Below are 20,957 nucleotides of genomic sequence, written 5' to 3' on the forward strand. Positions count from 1 at the left end.
TTAACGCGGGAAATTTAAAAAGTAAAAATTTTATTTATTTTATTTGCCAATACAAAAATTTTTAAAAATAATATCTAAAATTTCTTCGCTGCTAACGTGACCAGTTATTTTACCCAATTCTCTCATTGCAAAACGTATTTGTTGCGCAGCAATTACCATGTCATACTCGTATTTATTAACTATTTCTAAATAATTATTTAAATAATTAACACAGGTTTTTAAATGTATTCGGTGCCTAGCTTGACTTATTGTTGGATTTTCTCTTGATGGATTTCCACATCTGAAATAATTATTAGAATTATATTAATTATTATCAAATAATAACAATAATGACAATATATCAAAAATTAACAAAATTAATAATAACAATAATTACAAATTAAATAAGAAATTTTTTCAAAAATTTGCACTAATAATTTTTTTAAATTTCTAAAAGTAAAATTATTTTTTTAATTTTTCTAATAATTTGTAATTAAGTAATTACAGAAATCCAAAAAATTGGAAAATGTCTAAAAATAGGCCGTAGTAAATGTATTTTCATAAATTTTACTTTTCTAATCTATATTATTAAGAGAATAAGAAAAATTTTGTGTCCTGGATAGTTTTTTTAGTGAAATTTAGTGTCATTGCAAAGGTCTTGACTTGAATTTGTACCTTATCAAGCTTTTATATTATTCTCATCGATAATCAATTTATTATGATAAATATTTGGCTGCATTCAAAAAAGTTCTATCTCTAGATACATAATTAAGAAATGACTTTGTATCTTGTGAACTATTGACATTTTTAAAGATATAAGCTCATCCCGATGTTACAATCATCGAGACCTTTCATTTGAGTACCCACATCAATTTTTCATATATTTATATATTATATATATATATATATATATATATATATATATATATATATATATATATATATATATATATATATATATATATATATATATATATGTATATAATATATATAAATATATGAAAAATTGATGTGGGTACTCAAATGAAAGCTCTTGATGTGTGTCACATCGGGATGAGCTTATATCTTTAAAAACGTCAATAATTAAGAAATGACCTTGTATCTTGTGAACTATTGACATTTTCAAAGATATAAGCTCATCCCGATGTTACATTCATCGAGACCTTTCATTTGAGTACCCACATCAATTTTTCATATATTTATATATATTATATATATGTATATATGAAAAATATATAAAAATGCATGTGGGTACTCAAATGAAAGCTCTTGATGTGTGTCACATCGGGATGAGCTTATATCTTTAAAAACGTCAATAATTAAGAAATGACCTTGTATCTTGTGAACTATTGACATTTTCAAAGATATAAGCTCATCCCGATGTTACATTCATCGAGACCTTTCATTTGAGTACCCACATCAATTTTTCATATATTTATATATATTATATATATGTATATATGAAAAATATATGAAAATGCATGTGGATACTCAAATGAAAACTCTTGATGAGTGTAACATCGAGATGAGCTCATATCTTAAAAAATGTCAATAATTAAAAAATTACATTGTATCTTGTGAACTATTGACATTTTTAAAGATATAAGCTCATCTCGATGTTACACTTATCAAGACCTTTCATTTGAGTACCCACATCAATTTTTCATATATTTATATATATTATATATATGTATATATGAAAAAAATATCAAAAATGCATGTGGGTACTCAAATGAAAGCTCTTGATAAGTATAATATGAAAATGAGCTTATATCTTTAAAAAATGTCAATAATCAAGAACTGACTTTACTATCTTGTCAACAAAAGATATTTTTAAAGATATAAGCTCATCCCGATGTTATACTCATCAAGACCTTTCATTTGAGTAGCCACATGCATTTTTTCATATATTTATATATATTACATATATGTATATATGAAAAATATATGAAAATACATGTGGGTACTCAAATGAAAGCTCTTGATGAGTGTAACATCGGACTGAGCTTATATCTTTAAAAACGTCAATAATTAAAAAAGCACAGCGCAATTTAACAAAAGCCATTATTTAATAAACCAAAATTTTATATATCTATAGCTCACAAAGTCATGCAGTCACGTAGTGACTGCAACTAGTTACGTCTTAAATTTTGGAATAAATTAAAATAAAGTTTTTAAAAAAAAACTCTGACTAATTATTGCAAAAATTATATAATAGTTAATTAAAAAATTAATTAGAATAATAAAATTCACTAAAACCTAGCCTTAATTAAGTAGAAACTAAAATAAGGAATAAAGCTTACAAATCTTTAAATTTAATCGTCAAAGCGTGTAACAAATCACTAAATCCATCTTCTTTGTCACAAGAAATCGGAATGGCTCCATACTCTCTTAAATCATTAACAATATTATAGTCATCATATTTAACCAAATCAATTTTATTAACAATAATAACTAAATTGCCTCGTTTCTCTTTAATTAAATCTCTTATTTCCAGCTGATCAATATAGAGATGCAAATAGTCTTGAAATGATTTCCCGCTGGACAAAAAATTCGAGACATCAATCATCAAGATAATAAAATCTGCAGTAGTAGCGTAAGACCTGGCTCTCTTTATGCCTTCTTTTTCAACAATGTCCTCAGTAGAGGTAACTAGTCCCGCTGTATCCGCTAGAATAACAGGATAGCCTGATATATTTGTGCTTAGCTCAACAATATCTCTCGTAGTCCCGGCAATGGGAGTTACAATCGCGGCATTTCTGCACGCCAGATAATTAAGCAAGCTGCTTTTCCCCACATTAGGCTGGCCAATTATGACAGTGCGTACTCCAGTGCGCAAAATTTCTCCCCGGCGACCATCAGCGAGGTGTTGAGAGATTTCAGCCACCAGAGCTCTGATAGTCTCGTTGCATTTTTCCAAGACGCCTTGCTCGATATTGTCATCCTCGCTAAAATCAATGTAAGCCTCGATGTTCGCTAGCGAAGTGGATAATTTTTTTTTCCAGGAATTGTATAATTTACTGAGACTTCCGTCTGCCTGGAGCAAAGCTTGCTTTCGCTGTTGCTCTGTTTCGGCGTGGATCAAATCTGCTAGGCCTTCAATTTCTGTTAAATCGAGCTTCCCGTTGTAGAAAGCGCGCTTTGTGAATTCACCAGGTTCTGCGGGCTTTAATTTTAGCTTTGACAGCGCTGACATCAGAGATTCTATCACTGCTGGGCCACCGTGGACTTGGAACTCTACGCTGTCTTCACCGGTGAATGAATTCGGGCCTATATTTAAGTGGATTTATTATTTAACTTTTTTTTTAGATTTACTTAATTATTTTCTTTATGAAGAAAAGGTAATTTTAATTAATTATTTTCTTAATGAAGAAAAAGTAATTTTAATTAATTTTTTTCTTAATGAAGAAATTTTTAAAACCTGGAAACCAAAGACATAATCCTTTGTCAATTATATCACCAGTAAATGGGTCGTGAATTTTTCTTAAAAATGCTTGCCGTGGTGAAGGATTTGATAAATTTGTCATTTTATTTAATGCTTCCAATGATTTATTTCCTGATACACGTACCACAGCGACTCCACATTTTCCGTGACCTGTAATTAAATTATTTATTTAAATATTGATAAATTTATCACAAGCTGACAAACCAGAATTTTTTTTTAAATATTTTATAGCAATTAAATTATATTGAAAAATTCCACGTGAGAATTGAAAATTCAAGTGAATTTTTTAAAATATTTTTGTTATTGTAATTGATTTATGGTAATTTAAAAAATTAAGTTACTAGCAACCTTGCAGTCACTATGTGACTTGTGAACTATAAATAAATAAAATTTTGCTTTATTAAATAATTACTTTTATTAAATTGTACTGTACTTATTTAACTATTAACATTTTAAAAGATATAAGCTCATCCCGATATTACTCTCATCAAGAGCTTTCATTTAAATACCCACATGCATTTTTATATATTTTTCTTTTATACATATATATTAGGGTGTCGCAAAAAAACCGACTATTTTTTTTTTTTTTTATTGAGTCTCGAGTGAAAAAATGTTAGTTTTTGATGTTTTAAGAGCCCTCGCCAAAGGACAGCTTAAAAAAAAATTTTTAAGAGGTCACTCCAAATTTTAAAAAATTTCAAAAATCATCAAAAATCGAATTTTTTTTTTTTTTAATTTTTTTTCTCGTTACGGTATAATTTTATAGACCAAAAAAAATAAGTTTCTGAAAGTTTCAGTTCAAAATTTAAATTTTGAAAGGTCGCTCATAATTTTTTTTTTTTTTTCTTCAATTAGTCATATCGCCGACTTTAAGTGTTGGGAGCGGTACGTTGGGGTCTTTTTGGTTTGAAAAAATCTTAACCTACGCGGCAAGGTCAAATCTCAACCAAGCTGGTTTCTAAGACCAGCTTGGGATTCGAACCCACGCCTGGCAGTTGATTAAATAAAATTATTGAATTAAAAAAAAATTATATTTTCTATGTTGTGCTTGATTTTTAGTTTATCTCGTGATGTATTTTTATCGATTATTGTACGAAATAAAAAAAAAAAAAAATGCATGGAATTTTAATTTGAATAGTAAAAGGTCGCTCGAAAAAATCTAAACTAATGCACTAATAAATTGAAAAAAATTATGAGCGACCTTTCAAAATTTAAATTTTGAACTGAAATTTTCAGAAACTTACTTTTTTTTAGTCTATAAAATTATACCGTAACGAGAAAAAACATAAAAAAAAAAAAAAACATTCGATTTTTGACGATTTTTGAAATTTAAAAAAATTTGGAACGACATCTTAAAAATTTTTTTTAAGCTGTCCTTTGGAGAGAGCTCTTAAAACATCAAAAACTAACATTTTTTCACTCTAGACTTAAAAAAAAAATAGTCGGTTTTTTTGCGCCACCCTAATATATATAATATATATAAATATATAAAATATATGAAAAATTGATGTGGGTACTCAAATGAAAGGTATTGATGAGTGTAACATCGGGATGAGCTTATATCTTTAAAAATGTCAATAGTTCACAAAATTCAATGTAAATTCTTAACAATTGTCATTTTTAACGATATAAGCTCATCCCGATGTTACACTCATTCAGAGCTTTCATTTGAGTACCCACATGCATTTTTGATATATTTTTCATATATACATATATATAATATATATATATATATATATATATATATATATAGCAGCATATATATATATATATATTATATATATATATAATATATAAATATATGAAAAATTGATGTTCGTACTCAAATAAAAGGTCTTGATGAATGTAACATCGGGATGAGCTTATATCTTTAAAAATGTCAATAGTTCACAAAATAAAATGTAATTTCTTAATTATTGACATTTTTGAAGATATAAGCTCATCCCGATGTTATACTCATCAAGAGCTTTCATTTGAGTACCCACATGCATTTTGATATATTTTTCATATATACATATATATATAATATATATAAATATATGAAAAATTGATGTTCGTACTCAAATAAAAGGTCTTGATGAGTGTAACATCGGGATGAGTTAATATCTTTAAAAATGTCAATAGTTTACGAGATACAAGGTCATTTCTTAATGTATCTAGAGATAGAGCATTTTCGAGTGCAGTCTAAATAATTCAGAATATTTTTAAAAGGCGAAATAATAAAAATGCTTTTAAAAATTTCCACATAGAATTTTTTAATTAAATTTTCTTTATAATTGTTTAATTGCTATAAAATTATAAAAAAAATTTCTAATGCCTGACAACTGTTGTTATTTTTAATATTGTTTATTTTTCAGTAATTTTAATAAATTTTATCATTAAAATTATCAACTAATTAATTTTTGACTTTGTTATAATTTATTTCAATCCAATTTAACACAAAACTCCGAAAATTTTTGTTTTGATTTTATAAAATTAAACAATTTTAACAAACCTGTAAGTAAAAAATAAAAATCATTATAATTATAAGTTAAATATTGATATAATGATTATTACATATTATATATTATATTAAGATTTTTTTGTATCAATTTTGGATGGCCGCAAGGAGTTTCGACTTCATGGCCAATTAAATAAATAAATAATAATTCATACCTGATGATAAAGCATATATTGTTGAAATTGAAGCCCCAGTAGAATTGTCTCGACAAACAAAACTAAAGATCCCGCCACCACCAGTATCGTTCAGACGCTTCAGGACAACAGATCTCCAACATTTAGTGACAACTCTCTTCAGCATTATTTACACCGAAAAATTTATCGCCGGATCTTTAAAAGACAATCCTAATTATGTGCCTACAATTAACAACAATAAATACTCATTTTAATTCAACAATTGTCTTACAATAATAAAAAAAAAAAACACACGTGTCTTCTGTTAAATTATTACGACGTAAAATCATAATGGCGATTGATGTGTACAAATAAAAAACAACTACCAGAATCATTTAATATTAATCAAAAATAAGTACTGTAAGTTATTAATATAACTATATTTTTTTTTAAATTACAATTTATCTACTTGTTAATATTATTACGAGGACAATAATTATAATTAAAATTGCAGAGGTTAAAAATATTTTGACTAGCGTCATAAATGTCACAAATGGCGGGAACTGTTTAAGTGTTAAAAAATAAATAATCTAATCTATATTATTAACAGAATGAGAAAAATTTTGTGGCTAGTTTATTTATATGATAAAATGGGTTTTTATGGTTAAATTTGGTATCATTAAAAAGGTCTCGACCTGGAGTTGTGCCTTTTCAAGGTTTAATATTCTTGTATCTCGTGAACTATTGACATTTTTAAAGATATAAGCTCATTCTGATGTTACACTCATCAAGACCTTTCATTTGAGTACCCACATCAATTTTTCATATATTTATATATATTATATATATGTATATATGAATAATATATCAAAATACATGTGGGTATTCAAATAAAAGCTCTTGATGAGTATAACATCGGGATGAGCTGATATCTTTAAAAACGTCAATATTTAAGAAAGTACAGTGCAATTTCACAATAGTCATTGTTTAATGAAGAAAAATTTTAATTCTTTATAGTTCTGTGTATACTTAAGAAAATTAGTGTCATTACACAGATCTTGACTTGAATTTGTGCTTTTTCAAGGTTCCATATCATTTTCACCAATAGTCAATTTATGATGATAAATATTTAGGCCGCATTCGAGAATGCTCTAATAATTAAGAAATGACCTTGTATCTTTTGAACTATTGACATTTTAAAAAATATAAGCTCATCCAGATGTTACACTCATCAAGACCTTTCATTTGAGTACCCACATCAATTTTTCATATATTTTATATATTTCTCAAGTACCATATATATAAAATATGTAAAAAATACTATGTAGGTACTCAAATGAAAGGTCTCGTTGAGTGTAACATCGGGATGAGCTTATATGTTTAAAAATGGCAATAATTAAGAAATGACTTTGCTATCTTGTCAATTAATGATATTTTTAAAGATATAAGCTCATCTTGACATTACACTCATCAAGACCTTTCATTTGAGTACCCACATCAATTTTTCATATATTTTATATATTTCTCAAGTACCATATATATGAAATATGTAAAAAATACTATGTAGGTACTCAAATGAAAGGTCTCGTTGAGTGTAACATCGGGATGAGCTTATATGTTTAAAAATATCAATAATTAAGAAATGACATTGTATCTTGTGAAATATTGACATTTTTAAAGATATAAGCTCATCCCGATGTTACACTCACCAAGACCTTTCATTTGAGTACCCACATCAATTTTTAATATATTTATATATTTCACAAATACCATATATATAAAATATGTATAAAATACTATGTGGGTACTCAAATAAAAGGTCTCGTTGAGTGTAACATCGAGATGAGCTTATATTTTTAAAAATGGCAATAATTAAGAAATGACTTTGCTATCTTGTCAACTAATGATATTTTTAAAGATATAAGCTCATCTTGACATTACACTCATCAAGACCTTTCATTTGAGTACCCACATCAATTTTTCATATATTTTATATATTTCTCAAGTACCATATATATAAAATATGTAAAAAATACTATGTAGGTACTCAAATGAAAGGTCTCGTTGAGTGTAACATCGGGATGAGCTTATATTTTTAAAAATGGCCATAATTAAGAAATGACTTTGCTATCTTGTCAACTAATGATATTTTTAAAGACATAAGCTCATCTTGACATTACACTCATCAAGACCTTTTATTTGAGTACCCACATCAATTTTTCATATATTTAATATATTCATATATATCTATGTATGAAAAATATATCAATAATGCATGTGGGTACTCAAATTAAAGCTCTTGATGAGTGTATCATAGTGATGAGCTTATATCTTTAAAAATGTCTGTAGTTAATACAGTGCAATTTACTAAAAGTCATTATTTAATAAAGCAAAATTTTATTTATTTATAGTTCAAAAGTCACGGCAGTCACGTGGTGACTGCAAGGTTGCTAGTACATAATTAATAAATTTTTTATATATTACAGATAATAATATTTAATAATAATTTCAAAAAATGGCTGATGAAGTAAAGCAGTATGTTGAAAATAAAGAATTACAAGAGCGATGCAGCCAGTGGGTAGTTCAAAGCATATCCTCATCAGCTGGAAGTTTGAACATAAATCAAAAAGGAGAACGCGATAAAGATAGTGATTTTGATGTATCCGAGTGCTTTGACACTGATTCTGAGTTTGATTCAGTGTCTGAGTGTGGCGGAAAGAAACGTAGATTAAACACTCACTCGAAAGAAGAAGTCTTGAATTTAATTTGCGAGTGGAAGGACTGTCAGTACACATCCACAGTTGTAGAGCGTTTTGTTCATCATGTTGCCAACCACGTCACTGATCTTGAAGTTAAAGTTTCCAGTGGTAGTAAAAATATTGCGACAAATGATATTGATGGTAGCAATAATGAAAATATTGTAATAGTTGAAGATGGAGATAAGGAAGAAGATGATGCATGCGAGAAAGGAGTGTATGTTTGTAAATGGAAACATTGCGGGTATGAAAATGATAGCACACCAGTTATTATTAAGCATGTTAATTATCATGCTTATCACACTAAATTGAAATGCATTGGTGCTAATTTACGGAGTAAAATTAAATTACCAGTAAGTTGTTTTTTTTTATATTTTCAATAAATTGTTTTTTAAGTTGGTTGTATTTTTTTGTCAGTTGTTTGATTAGCTGAATCAATAGATTGAGTTAAATATTATACAAAAATCAATAAAATAATTTATGATCTATAATATTTGAACAATTGATAAAAATTTAAAGAGATAAGAAAATTATGAAAATTATTTTAATCTATATTATTAAAAATTGAGAAAAATTTTGTGTCCAGAATAGTCATATAATGATAAGTATTTAAGCTGCATTTGAAAATGACCTTGTATCTTGTGAACTATTGACATTTTTAAAGATATAAGCTCATCCTGACGTTACATTCATCGAGACCTTTCATTTGAGTACCCACATCAATTTTTCATATATTTATATATATGTATATATGAAAAATATATCAAAAATGCGTGTGGGTACTCAAATGAAAGCTCTTGATGAGTGTAACATCAGGATGAACTTATATCTTCAAAAATGTCAATAATTAAGAAATTACCTTTTATCTTGTGAAATATTGACATTTTTAAAGATATAAGCTCATCCCGATGTTACACTCATCAAGACCTTTCATTTGAGTATCCACATCAATTTTTCATATATTTATATATATTATATATTTATAAATATGACAAATATGACAAATGACCTCGTATTTTGTGAACTGTTGACATTTTTAAATATATATGCCCATCTTGACATTACGCTCATCAAGACCTTTCATTTGAATACCCACATCAATTTTTCATATATTTTATATATTTATACATATTATATATATAAATATATGAAAAATATATCAAAAATGCATGTGGGTACTCAAATGAAAGCTTTCGATGAGTGTAACATCGGGATGAGCTTATATTTTTAAAAACGACAATAGTTAAAAAAGTACAGTGCAATTTAACAGAAGTAATTATTTAATAAAGCAAAATTTTATTCATTTATAGTCCACATTATATTTCAGAAATGTCAACGGGAAAGATTAGCAGTAACATTTGATTCATCAGTACTATTAATCTGCGACTGGGAAGAATGTTTGAAGTCATTCAATAATTTTCAATTATTTTTGTACCACGTTACTCAACACGCAGAGAATAATCCACGTGGTAACAAAGTTAAAAACGGTGTAAAGTGCCTCTGGACTGGATGCAACAGCACTTGTTCGAGTGTTCACAAACTCAAGGATCATATTAAATGTCATACTAAAGAAAAAGTTGTGGCTTGTCCAACTTGCTGTGCAGTGTTTGCGTCCAATACTAAATTTTTTGATCACTGCCGCAGGCAAATATCTATAGAAAGTAATTATTAATTTTAATAAGCATCAATAATTAAAAAAAAAATTTTTTTTTACTAATTTATTATCGTTTATTTATAGCTCAAGGATTTCAATGTTCTTACTGCACAAAATTTTATCCAACTGAAAATATTCTACGTGAACACATGAGGTTTCATATATTCAGGTACAAATGCAAATTTTGTGACATGAGTTGCGAGTCACCAGCGTCTTTAGCTAAGCACGTTAGATATCGACATGTCAGTACACGACCATTTCGCTGTCAATTGTGTACCCATGCTGCTAAATCAGAACAAGATTTGGATTCACACATGACAGTACATACCAATGGACCTAACTTTTATTGTAATAATGAAGGTTGTTCTTATACATGTAAAAATGCTTATGTATTGGACAGGTAATTATTTTTAGTCTTAATAATATGTTTTTTTTTTTTTATATTTTTTTAAAATCCCTGAAAAAAATTTTAAAGTTATGAAAAATTTATAATATTTCATTAAAGTTATTATAAAATACAAATAATAATAATATTTTTTTTTTGCAACAAAAAATGGAGCGATTATTATAATTTTTATTTTATAATAATTTTAATGAAATAATATGAATTTTTCATAACTTTCAAATTTTTTTCGGGTCTATTTTTTCGGATTACCATTTTTATAATAATTAAGGGGCCATGAAAGAAGATTTGATAACATTTTTATGAGATGATTATTGGTGCATTGTTTTGAGCTAAATTTTGGACAGTTTTTAATCAAATTTAAACCACATATAAAAAATATAATAATAAAAGCAGGGAACTAATTTATATATGAAATTTTTACAAAAAAAAAATTAATTCATAAGAATAATATCCACTTAGTAGTGACAAAGAATGCAGGGAACTCTTTTTTATAATTATTGTTTCCATAAAATAAACAAAAATTTATTATTTTGACGTAGATTTCTGTAGGCTGTATAAAGTTGCGATTTTCTTATGAATTAATTTTTTTTTTGTAAAAATTTCATATATAAATTAGTTCTCTGTTTTTATTATTATATTTTTTATATGTGGTTAAAAATTTGATTAAAAACTGTCCAAAATTTAGCTCAAAACAATGCACCAAAAATCATCTCATAAAAATGTTATCAAATCTTCTTTCATGGCCCCTTAAACTACTTAAAAGAAAAATTTAGTGAAAAAAATTGTCCATGTAGAAATTAAAAAGAATTATGAGTGCAAATTTTCAAAAAAAAAATTATTTTTCATCAATTATTATAATTAATAAAATTAATTTTTTTTTTAATCAAGTATTATAATATTTCTAACTATAGTTTATTTTATTTTAGGCACATTGAACGTGTCCATAGATCAGAAGTCAGATGGTATTGTTGTCACGAATGTCCAATAAAATATCGAAGAAGTTACAACTTAACTAAACATTTAATGAGAGCTCATAATCTCCGATGGCCTGACGGCCATAAACGGTTTCAGTACACAAGGGTTGAGGATGGCTGTTACCGATTACAAATGGTACGATATGAATGCATTGATGAAGAAGAAGGCGGTGCGAATGATTTGGTTATTGAAGAGTCTGAGTTACCGTCAAAGGATTATAAAATAAAAATTAATACTGATTCACGTATTCCTAATATTGAAGTAAGTTTTTTTTTTTTGTAGTATATCTTTTGTAATTTGTTTAAACTCTAATAATTATAATTATAAATGTTTTAAATAATAATTATGATTATAAATTTATTTATAGATTTTTGAAGACAATGGTGACGACACTAATACACAATTAGAAGTAAATACAGATGTTGAAGACAGTGTTGGCAAATCCATGCCATCAATATCAAATATTTTAATTTCTATTGACGAAGTTGATGAAGATGGTAATATTATCAATCATCAAGTATTTGAAGCCCAAGAGACCAAAACTTTACCATCTTCAGATGGATTACCTGTTATTTTAGGTGTTTAAATTTTAGATTTAAACTGCACTGTGAAAAAAAATTTATTTTTAAAAAATGGGCATTGTTGTGATAAGAAAATTTTATTTGGTAATTATTTACAAGTAAATTTTTATTTTTTTGAACGAAGTTTTTGTTTTTGAAAAATATATAAAAAATGAACAATTAAAAAAAAAAAATAAAAGTTGATTATCAAAATTTTAACAAATTTTAAAAAAAATTTATCAATTTTTTAGAAAATTGTTATATTCTATTTTTTTTTTTAACTTGTTCGTTTTCAGTAGATTTCATAGAAATCTAACTATTGCATTGGTCCTCATGACGGAACTTTTGAAAAATTTTGCTATATTTCGACTCAGCTCGTCAAGCGGATTCAGAAAATACATATGGTTCAATAGTTTATATATATATATATATATATACAATATAATCGGCATTGTCTCTTCTCTAACTTCCGTAATTCTATACGGATCTCAATAAAACGTAACATACTTATTCTTAGGACGATTTCCGAGGTTAAGTTCTAAGATGAGCCAAATCTGTCGATTAGTTTAGAAATGAGAGCAATTCAAAAATTTTCAAAAATCGCAAAAATTTTCACTTTCACCGTATTTTCGTGCAATTACAATTGAACGCGATATCTTATCAAAATTCTATAAATGGCATCTGAAAGCTTATTAAATAAGCTTTAATTTGTGTACCTCATTATCAGTCTAGGCCAAAAATCACCTGCTTTCTCAGACAGATTTAATGAAATTTTACTTTTGCATTCGTTTTGACGTCTTTGTTGTTTAATCAAACAGAAATTTATTTTTTTTTTCGTATGCAACCCTAGTAGTATTTTTATTATTCACCATGAAATCATGAAACTGAAATTAGCCGACATTTTTAATGTTTTGAAAAAAAATTATAAAATGTTAATTTTTGACTTAGATATGGCCAAAAATAGGATGGACTCGACTTGTAAATAATTACCTTTTAATTTTTAGCTGAAGAAATAAATATTTTTCTCACAGCAACTTTCTTGTTGAAAAAAAAATTTCTAGTGAAAAAGATTTTGAATAAAAATTCGCAAGTAGTTTTTTTTCCAAATTAAATTTTTTTTAATTTTAAAAAATTAATTTCTTACTGCACCATTTTTTATTAAAAAGAAAAAATTTTTTTTCTCAATGCATGGTGACTAAGTATAATATAAATGAAATGAGCAATTTATTTCATAGTGAGAAATTATTTTTTATTAGGTGATTAATAAAAAATAATATAAATATAAATAATAAAAATCATAGATTTTAATACTTAAATAAGTAATTAAATACAATGTCTTTTGGCTTGTTTACGTATTTTAAAATAATACAAAAAGTATTTTTATAATTAAATATAAAACAAATCTAAATCTCAATAAAATAAAATTAATAATTTTTGTTTGACATAATTAAAATTTAAATAATTAACAAAGTTACATAGACTCAAAATAATTAATAAGTATGTTAATTAATTGGTAGTATTATTTATAATTGTTTAAATTTTTATGTATAGCTTATACATTTAAATAAAAAATTGATTATAGTTTAATGATGATGGTATTACAGTACCCGCGAGCATGTAGAGACATTTAGGACAATGAATTTATGTACAGATGTGATAAATAGGAACAGTAAATAGAAAAGACTGGATTATAATTTATAATTTGTAACAGTATAATTAGTTAATTAGGTATAGACAAAATAATCAAGCTAATTTAGATAAAGGCCGTTTATCGGATATGTAATTAAAGCTGATCAAAGTGATCATGATTGCTGATTCAAAAAATCAACGGAAGAATACCAATAATTCAATTAATTGACATTAAGCTCAAATATAATTCTATTTTTTTTTTTTAAGATTAATTATTATCAGTACTTAGTAAATAAATGTTGAAATTATATTTTAAGATAATAAATAAAGCAGACTTATACTTCGTGATCGAGCAGTCGATCATCACGACGGAATGAATAACGCGGTGGATTGTGACAAGGAAAGAGCCACAAAATAGGATGACTTTTACCGCAGACCTGGGAGAGAAGTGTGATAGCACGACGTGATTTCGGGTGATGGTGGTAGTGATTGTGTCCACCCTGAAGCCGCTCAATTGCTGTTTCATCTCCGAGAATCGCTTGGAATTGATCTACAAGGATTGCTACCACGAACATTCCGAATAGAGCTGATTCCAGGACTAATATCACGCAATGCAAGCTGAAATAAAAATATTTTAATTCTAATTTTAGTACTATTATTATTATTATTGTTATTATTTTAATTTTTAAGTATAAATAATCATAATTCAATAGAAGCTGAATTTATATGCTTTAAAAAATAGATTTGATTGAAAATAATTGTTACTTACATCCTACTTTGTTTTATAGTTACATCAGTACTACATTCTGGGCAGTCAGTAACCCATGAAACAATTACCAATGAAATAGCATAAACGGCAAGTACACCAACGTATACGAGAAATTGAATAAAATACTTTTGATTACGTTCTCCAACACAATTGTTTATCCTATAAAATAAATTGATAAAATTAAATCAAATATTATTGAGGAAAAAAATGTTACTGTATTTTTAAATACAAATATAGTTTAATATTAAAATATCTAGATTAAAAAATTAATTATTTATTTACATAATTGAGAAATTACCTTGTATTTTGTAAACTATTGACATTTTTAAAGATATAAGCTCATCCCGATGTTACCCTCATCGAGACCTTTCATTTGAGTACCCACATCAATTTTTAATATATTTTATAAATTTATATATTTATATATATATGTATATATGAAAAATATATAAAAAATGCATGTGGGTACTCAAATGAAAGCTCTTGATGAGAGTAACATCGGGATGAGCTTATATCTTTAAAAATGTCAATAATTAATAAATTACATTGTATCTTGTGAACTATTGACATTTTTAAAGATATAAGCTCATCCCGATGTTACACTCATCGAAACCTTTCATTTGAGTACCCACATCAATTTTTCATATATTTATATATACTATATATATGTATACATGAAAAATATATAAAAAATGCATGTGGATACTCAAATGAAAGCTCTTGATGAGAGTAACATCGGGATGAGCTTATATCTTTAAAAATGTCAATAATTAAGAAATTACATTGTATCTTGTGAACTATTGACATTTTTAAAGATATAAGCTCATCCCGATGTTACACTCATCGAAACCTTTCATTTGAGTACCCACATCAATTTTTCATATATTTATATATATTATATATATGTATATATAAAAAATGCATGTGGATACTCAAATGAAAGCTCTTGATGAGAGTAACATCGGGATGAGCTTATATCTTTAAAAATGTCAATAATTAATAAATCACATTGTATCTTGTGAACTATTGACATTTTTAAAGATATAAGCTCATCCCGATGTTACACTCATCGAAACCTTTCATTTGAGTACCCACATCAATTTTTCATATATTTATATATACTATATATATGTATATATGAAAAATATATAAAAAATGCATGTGGGTACTGAAATGAAAGCTCTTGATGAGAGTAACATCGGGATGAGCTTATATCTTTAAAAATGTCAATAATTAATAAATCACATTGTATCTTGTGAACTATTGACATTTTTAAAGATATAAGCTCATCCCGATGTTACACTCATCGAAACCTTTCATTTGAGTACCCACATCAATTTTTCATATATTTATATATATTATATATATGTATATATGAAAAATATATAAAAAATCCATGTGGGTACTGAAATGAAAGCTCTTGATGAGAGTAACATCGGGATGAGCTTATATCTTTAAAAATCTCAATAATTAAGAAATTACATTGTATCTTGTGAACTATTGACATTTTTAAAGATATAAGCTCATCCCAATGTTACACTCATCGAGACTTTTCATTTGAATACCCACATGCATTTTTGATATATTTTTCATATATTTATATATTATATATATGTATATATGAAAAATATATAAAAAATCCATGTGGGTACTGAAATGAAAGCTCTTGATGAGTGTAACATCGGGATAAGCTTATATCTTTAAAAACATCAATAGTTTAAAAAGTATAGTGCAATTTAACGAAATTTATTATTTAATAAAGCAAAATTTTAGTATATAAAATTGGATTTTTTATTAAAACTGTTTTTTTGTTTTTTTCACTAGCAGAGTTTGTAAAATTAGAAAAAAAATTTACTAGACTCGGAAAAAAAAACAATTTTAGACAGGCAACTTGACAATTTTTCCTCCAAGAAAATTACTGTGATAAAATTTTCTACAAATTAATTATGATTGAATCAATAACAATGCTTCTTATAGAAATAAATAATTACCATGGACAATGATGATCCATTCTCCGAATACACCTCTCGCAAATTCTACAATGATGAGCCCGAGGCGGCCGATAAGTCTCGCACCTAGTGCAAACACTCCAATCATCTCTTTCCTCACAATCATCACTAGCTCCAGTGCCACCAGTATGGATGTCAGAAAAGTCCATCCTGGTTTGAGGAAGAGGAACCACACCTGGATCGCTACATATTGCTTTCAAATGGGACATCATCAGCAACAGTAGAATCGTGTTGAAAGAAACCACGTGAAATGGGCCCCATAAGCTGTAAATAATTATAATAGGTAAATTATTATAGTTTTTTAATTATTAAAAATAAAAAATTACCTGTCTTGCATCGTATGCAAAATAATCCATCGTATGACAACATAATCAGCGTAAAATACTGCGATATACGTCACTAAAATACAGACTATTCCGCACGGGTCTTTTACAAACATTTTTAAAAATTATTCCAAACAAATAAATTGTTTTCTAAGAGAATTATCACCACAAAATCATTTTAAAATTTATTGTCATTTTTTTATTTCTCATTTTTTTTGTTCTCTTTAATTAAAATAAAAAATTAATTAAAACTTGTCACAATAAATTGAAACATTTATTTTTAAATAAAAGTTTATTTTTTTTTTTTTAATTTGTTCATGTGGATTGTGACGTAGCAAATGTTGTTGTATTGATTTAACGAATTTAAATAAATAAATCAAGGTTGTTTACTAATAATAATAATAACAAACAGTGTAAAAGTGAATCATTTGTTCAAAAATATAATTGTTAAATTAATAAATTATTTAGTTATTTATAAGATAAGTTACCGTATTTATTTATGTAATTTTTTATTATAAATAACGTCATAAATAATAATAACAATAATCAGATGATTAAATTAAATTATATCACTCCGAAGTATTTTATAAATATTTCAATACACTTTTAATCTTATCACTGATAAACAAACATTTTTCATTGAAATTTAATTGTTAGTTTAGTTGACAATTGACATATGGCTTCGGCTTATTGTTTTTTTTATTTTTCACAACAAAAAATAGACAGCTACATTTTTTACAATCCATGTCTGCAGTATTCACAAGTTGTAAGTAATTTCTCTCATAGATGACACTTGTCTATAAAACTTATGACATTAAAGTTAGATAATACTAAAGTTAGCCGACAAATTTAAATTTTTGATTTTTAATTTCCCGCTAAGAAAATTGAAAATTTTCAAAAATCGGGAAGTTATTGGTTTTACAGTCGACGCTCTCTGTATTGGACCTCTCTGTATTTGACCGCTCTCTGTATTTGACCACACACTGATAAAAGGATTTGTTTATAGTTAAAAAAAGTTTGGAAAATCCAAAAGTGCACGCCTCGTAACGCTCATTCATTTTTTAAGAAAAAATAAATTGTGTAACTGATAAAAAAAAAGAAAATTATAATTAACTAATTTCTTACAGAGTACTTTTTTTTTTTTTAAATATCAGCGCCCTTTTTTCTTGTTATATGCGTACGCAGTCTAAAAAAATCTAGCTTTATCAAGTGGCGCCATAGTTTTCACGTGACAAATAAGAAAAATTCGTTTGTCTTTGTACGGTTATATCGTAATAAATTTTAATAAAAATTCAATTAAAAAAAAAAAAATACGTAAACTAGGCTACTGATATGAAATACGGACCCAGTTCATCGCATTCGTAAACTAATAAAAAAGGTCCGGTCTTGAAATATCAATTTGTTTGGGAGTAATCATTGGTACATCCAAAATGGGGTGACATCCGGACGTCCACGTAAAATTTTTTTCAAAACGTTTTTTTTTTCAAAATAGCTACATGAAATGATTTTAGAAAGCAAAAGATGGTTTGATTTAAGTGATTTCTCCGTGTACATCTACTTATATTATTGTATAAGTGTAATATGGTTGTGATAGAGACATTTAAAGATCACAAAATTGCTTGACCTTGACGAGTCGAGTATAAAGCACAACCTCACGCGCTTCGCGCTATGAGGCGTGCAATATTTGTTAATATTTAACAAATCATTTATTAGAGACCACTTTTTAGTCCTTAACAAATATTTCTTAGTATTTAAAAAGATTTATTAATATTTAATAAATGAATATCAGATTTATTAAATACAAACAAATCATTTTAAATACTAAGAAATATTTGTTTGATACTAAAAAATGGTCTCTAATAAATGATTTGTTAACTATTAACAAATATTTTTTTAATACAAATAAATCCTTCTATCAGTGCATTCTTCCTCTGTATTTGACGATTTTACACAGCTGTTATGGACAAGGACGAGTCAAATACAGAGAATGGTCCTGTACGGGTGAGTCAAATACAGAGAGCGTTGACTGTAAGGTAAAAGCCCCAATATATGATCATATACTGGTACATGATCATATATTGGGGCTTTTACCTTACCCCGTTTTTCGAAAATCGAGTTTTCATCAGATCTCAACGTTTTGAGGTCCTAGGAAACTTTCCTGACTATTCCCGCGAGGGTGTCACTATGTCTGTATGTATATGTGTGTATGTGTGTAAGTATGTAAACCTCTTATAACTTTTGAACGGTTGAACCGATTTCATCGCGGTTGGTGCCATTCGAAAGGGCTTCGCCAAACTTAGATTTCCTGTTAATTTGAACCGATTCGGACCGATAGATTTTGAGAAATTTGGAGAAATCTAAAAAAAAGTAGGAAAAAAAATTTTTTCTGACGTGGTTTTTTTGGGATAATTTTTAAACGGCTCAACCGATCGATTCCAAAAACTAATCAGCTCTCAACCTTGAAAAACCACGTCGATCGCCGCCAATCCGGTCAAAATCGGTTGATTCGTTCGAGAGGTATCGTGAACGAAAGAAAACCGAAAAAAGTGTTTTTTCAGAGTTACTCCGAAATTTCTAGTTTGACCAATTGAAACTTAGAAATTATTTATAAGGCTTAAAAAACTACGTAGAATGCCGCCAACTGCGTAAAAATCGGTTCATTCATTCAAAAGTTATTGCGGTATGAACATTCAAAAAATAGTGTTCTATGAAACTTCTATCAGACTTTTGAGCTCAAAGAGCTCAAAAGCATAGAAAAGGTATCTTTTTGAGCTCGGAGAGCTTAAAACAACACACAGGTTGTATAGTATTTAAATTACTTTCATCCATGATATAAATAATAAATTAAAGTTATCAGGAACGTGGTCAAAATTATGGCTCTTTACCGAGGTCAACAAACATGTGATCTGAGGCGTTTATTACTCGGTAGGTCTTATTAGGTGACGGAATGGTAGTTACGGACAATGTCTCGGATAGCTTAACTGGTAGAGCCTTTGGCGCGTAACCAAATGATCCGGGTTCGAGTCCCGGTCTGGGCTGTCTGAATTATTTTTCGGTTACCGAAAAATTCCTACTAGTAAGGTTCCTCCTCCCCCCTTTATCCTTTATTTCCCCAGTTCCCAAATTTGTCTTTAATGACAAATTTAGCTATAAATATGGCCCAAGGGTAAATGTGGACCAAAGGTAAAAACAAATGTTACGTTTTCAAATGTTGCAACGTTTCGTTGTTATTTACAACTTCTTCAGGCAAGCTGTGTACAGAGAAAAAACAATAATATAAAAACATGTAAAATATATGAAAGAATACAATTTCAAAAGATAAATTCTTACATTTGAGGTTAACATTTATGTAATAACAATAATCTTCTGAAACACTTCTGAAACACGCTCGAAGAGCTCAAAAAAGCGGCCAGGTATTAACGGAATTAGCGGGAAGTTGCAGGGATGGCCTTTAGGGTCAACCGTTTTCCTTATTTTTTTTTAATAATTAAATTAGAAAAAAAAAATATTTTTAAAAAATTGCACTTACAGTACTTAAAGTTTTTTACAAGTGAATTTTTTTTTTCATTTTTTTGTAATAATTTTTTAAATAAAAAAAAATTCTAAAAATTTTTAAATGTCGGCTAACTTAATTTTCATTAAAATTAGCAGTTACTTGACTATTTTTTAATTTTTTGTAACCAACAAATTTTTTTCCTAAAGATTATTAATAAAAAATTGCATTTTTAATTTTTTAAAATTTCTTCATGTCAATTTTTTTTTATATTGTTTTTTGCAACAATTAATTTGTTAAAAAAATTCTAAAAATTATTAAATATCTGCTAAATTAATTTTCTTAT

General features: G+C 27.1%; 3 protein-coding genes across 3 annotated transcripts; 1 reads left to right on the forward strand and 2 right to left on the reverse strand.

Annotated features, from left to right (window-relative positions):
• Positions 1 to 22: 22 nt before the first annotated feature.
• Positions 23 to 6,224, reverse strand: LOC123258776 (tRNA modification GTPase GTPBP3, mitochondrial). Its single transcript, XM_044718989.1, has 4 exons — positions 6,080 to 6,224; positions 3,401 to 3,574; positions 2,283 to 3,249; positions 23 to 280 (listed from the first exon to the last, which is right to left on the reverse strand). The coding sequence occupies exons 1-4, from the start codon at positions 6,222 to 6,224 to the stop codon at positions 40 to 42; spliced, it is 1,527 nt and encodes a 508-aa protein (XP_044574924.1). The 3' UTR covers positions 23 to 39.
• Positions 6,225 to 6,344: 120 nt separating this feature from the next.
• Positions 6,345 to 12,453, forward strand: LOC123258775 (histone H4 transcription factor). The gene is made up of 6 exons (XM_044718988.1): positions 6,345 to 6,457; positions 8,524 to 9,146; positions 10,121 to 10,454; positions 10,532 to 10,847; positions 11,780 to 12,089; positions 12,196 to 12,453. The coding sequence occupies exons 2-6, from the start codon at positions 8,553 to 8,555 to the stop codon at positions 12,412 to 12,414; spliced, it is 1,773 nt and encodes a 590-aa protein (XP_044574923.1). The 5' UTR covers positions 6,345 to 6,457; positions 8,524 to 8,552; the 3' UTR covers positions 12,415 to 12,453.
• A 1,623-nt stretch (positions 12,454 to 14,076) lies between these two features.
• Positions 14,077 to 17,314, reverse strand: LOC123259315 (palmitoyltransferase ZDHHC3-A). Its single transcript, XM_044719679.1, has 4 exons — positions 17,122 to 17,314; positions 16,778 to 17,059; positions 14,787 to 14,945; positions 14,077 to 14,635 (listed from the first exon to the last, which is right to left on the reverse strand). The coding sequence occupies exons 1-4, from the start codon at positions 17,232 to 17,234 to the stop codon at positions 14,353 to 14,355; spliced, it is 837 nt and encodes a 278-aa protein (XP_044575614.1). The 5' UTR covers positions 17,235 to 17,314; the 3' UTR covers positions 14,077 to 14,352.
• Between the last annotated feature and the right edge of the window lie 3,643 nt (positions 17,315 to 20,957).

The sequence above is a fragment of the Cotesia glomerata genome, linkage group LG2 (assembly GCF_020080835.1).
Source record: "Cotesia glomerata isolate CgM1 linkage group LG2, MPM_Cglom_v2.3, whole genome shotgun sequence".
Lineage (NCBI taxonomy): Eukaryota > Metazoa > Arthropoda > Insecta > Hymenoptera > Braconidae > Cotesia > Cotesia glomerata.

Bases quoted from the DNA above. Each gene is read 5' to 3' on its own strand.
- LOC123258776 (XM_044718989.1), bottom strand. From the start codon at position 6,224: ATGCTGAAGAGAGTTGTCACTAAATGTTGGAGATCTGTTGTCCTGAAG. The intron at 3,575-6,079 runs GTATGAATTATT...ATTTAATTACAG, and splicing joins AATATATGCTTTATCATCAG to GTCACGGAAAATGTGGAGTC. The intron at 281-2,282 runs GTAAGCTTTATT...TAATTATTTCAG, and splicing joins ACGATTAAATTTAAAGATTT to ATGTGGAAATCCATCAAGAG.
- LOC123258775 (XM_044718988.1), top strand. From the start codon at position 8,553: ATGGCTGATGAAGTAAAGCAGTATGTTGAAAATAAAGAATTACAAGAG. The intron at 10,848-11,779 runs GTAATTATTTTT...ATTTTATTTTAG, and splicing joins AATGCTTATGTATTGGACAG to GCACATTGAACGTGTCCATA. The intron at 12,090-12,195 runs GTAAGTTTTTTT...ATTTATTTATAG, and splicing joins CACGTATTCCTAATATTGAA to ATTTTTGAAGACAATGGTGA.
- LOC123259315 (XM_044719679.1), bottom strand. From the start codon at position 17,234: ATGTTTGTAAAAGACCCGTGCGGAATAGTCTGTATTTTAGTGACGTAT. The intron at 17,060-17,121 runs GTAATTTTTTAT...AATTATTTACAG, and splicing joins TTGCATACGATGCAAGACAG to CTTATGGGGCCCATTTCACG. The intron at 14,946-16,777 runs GTAATTATTTAT...TTTATTTTATAG, and splicing joins ATGGATCATCATTGTCCATG to GATAAACAATTGTGTTGGAG.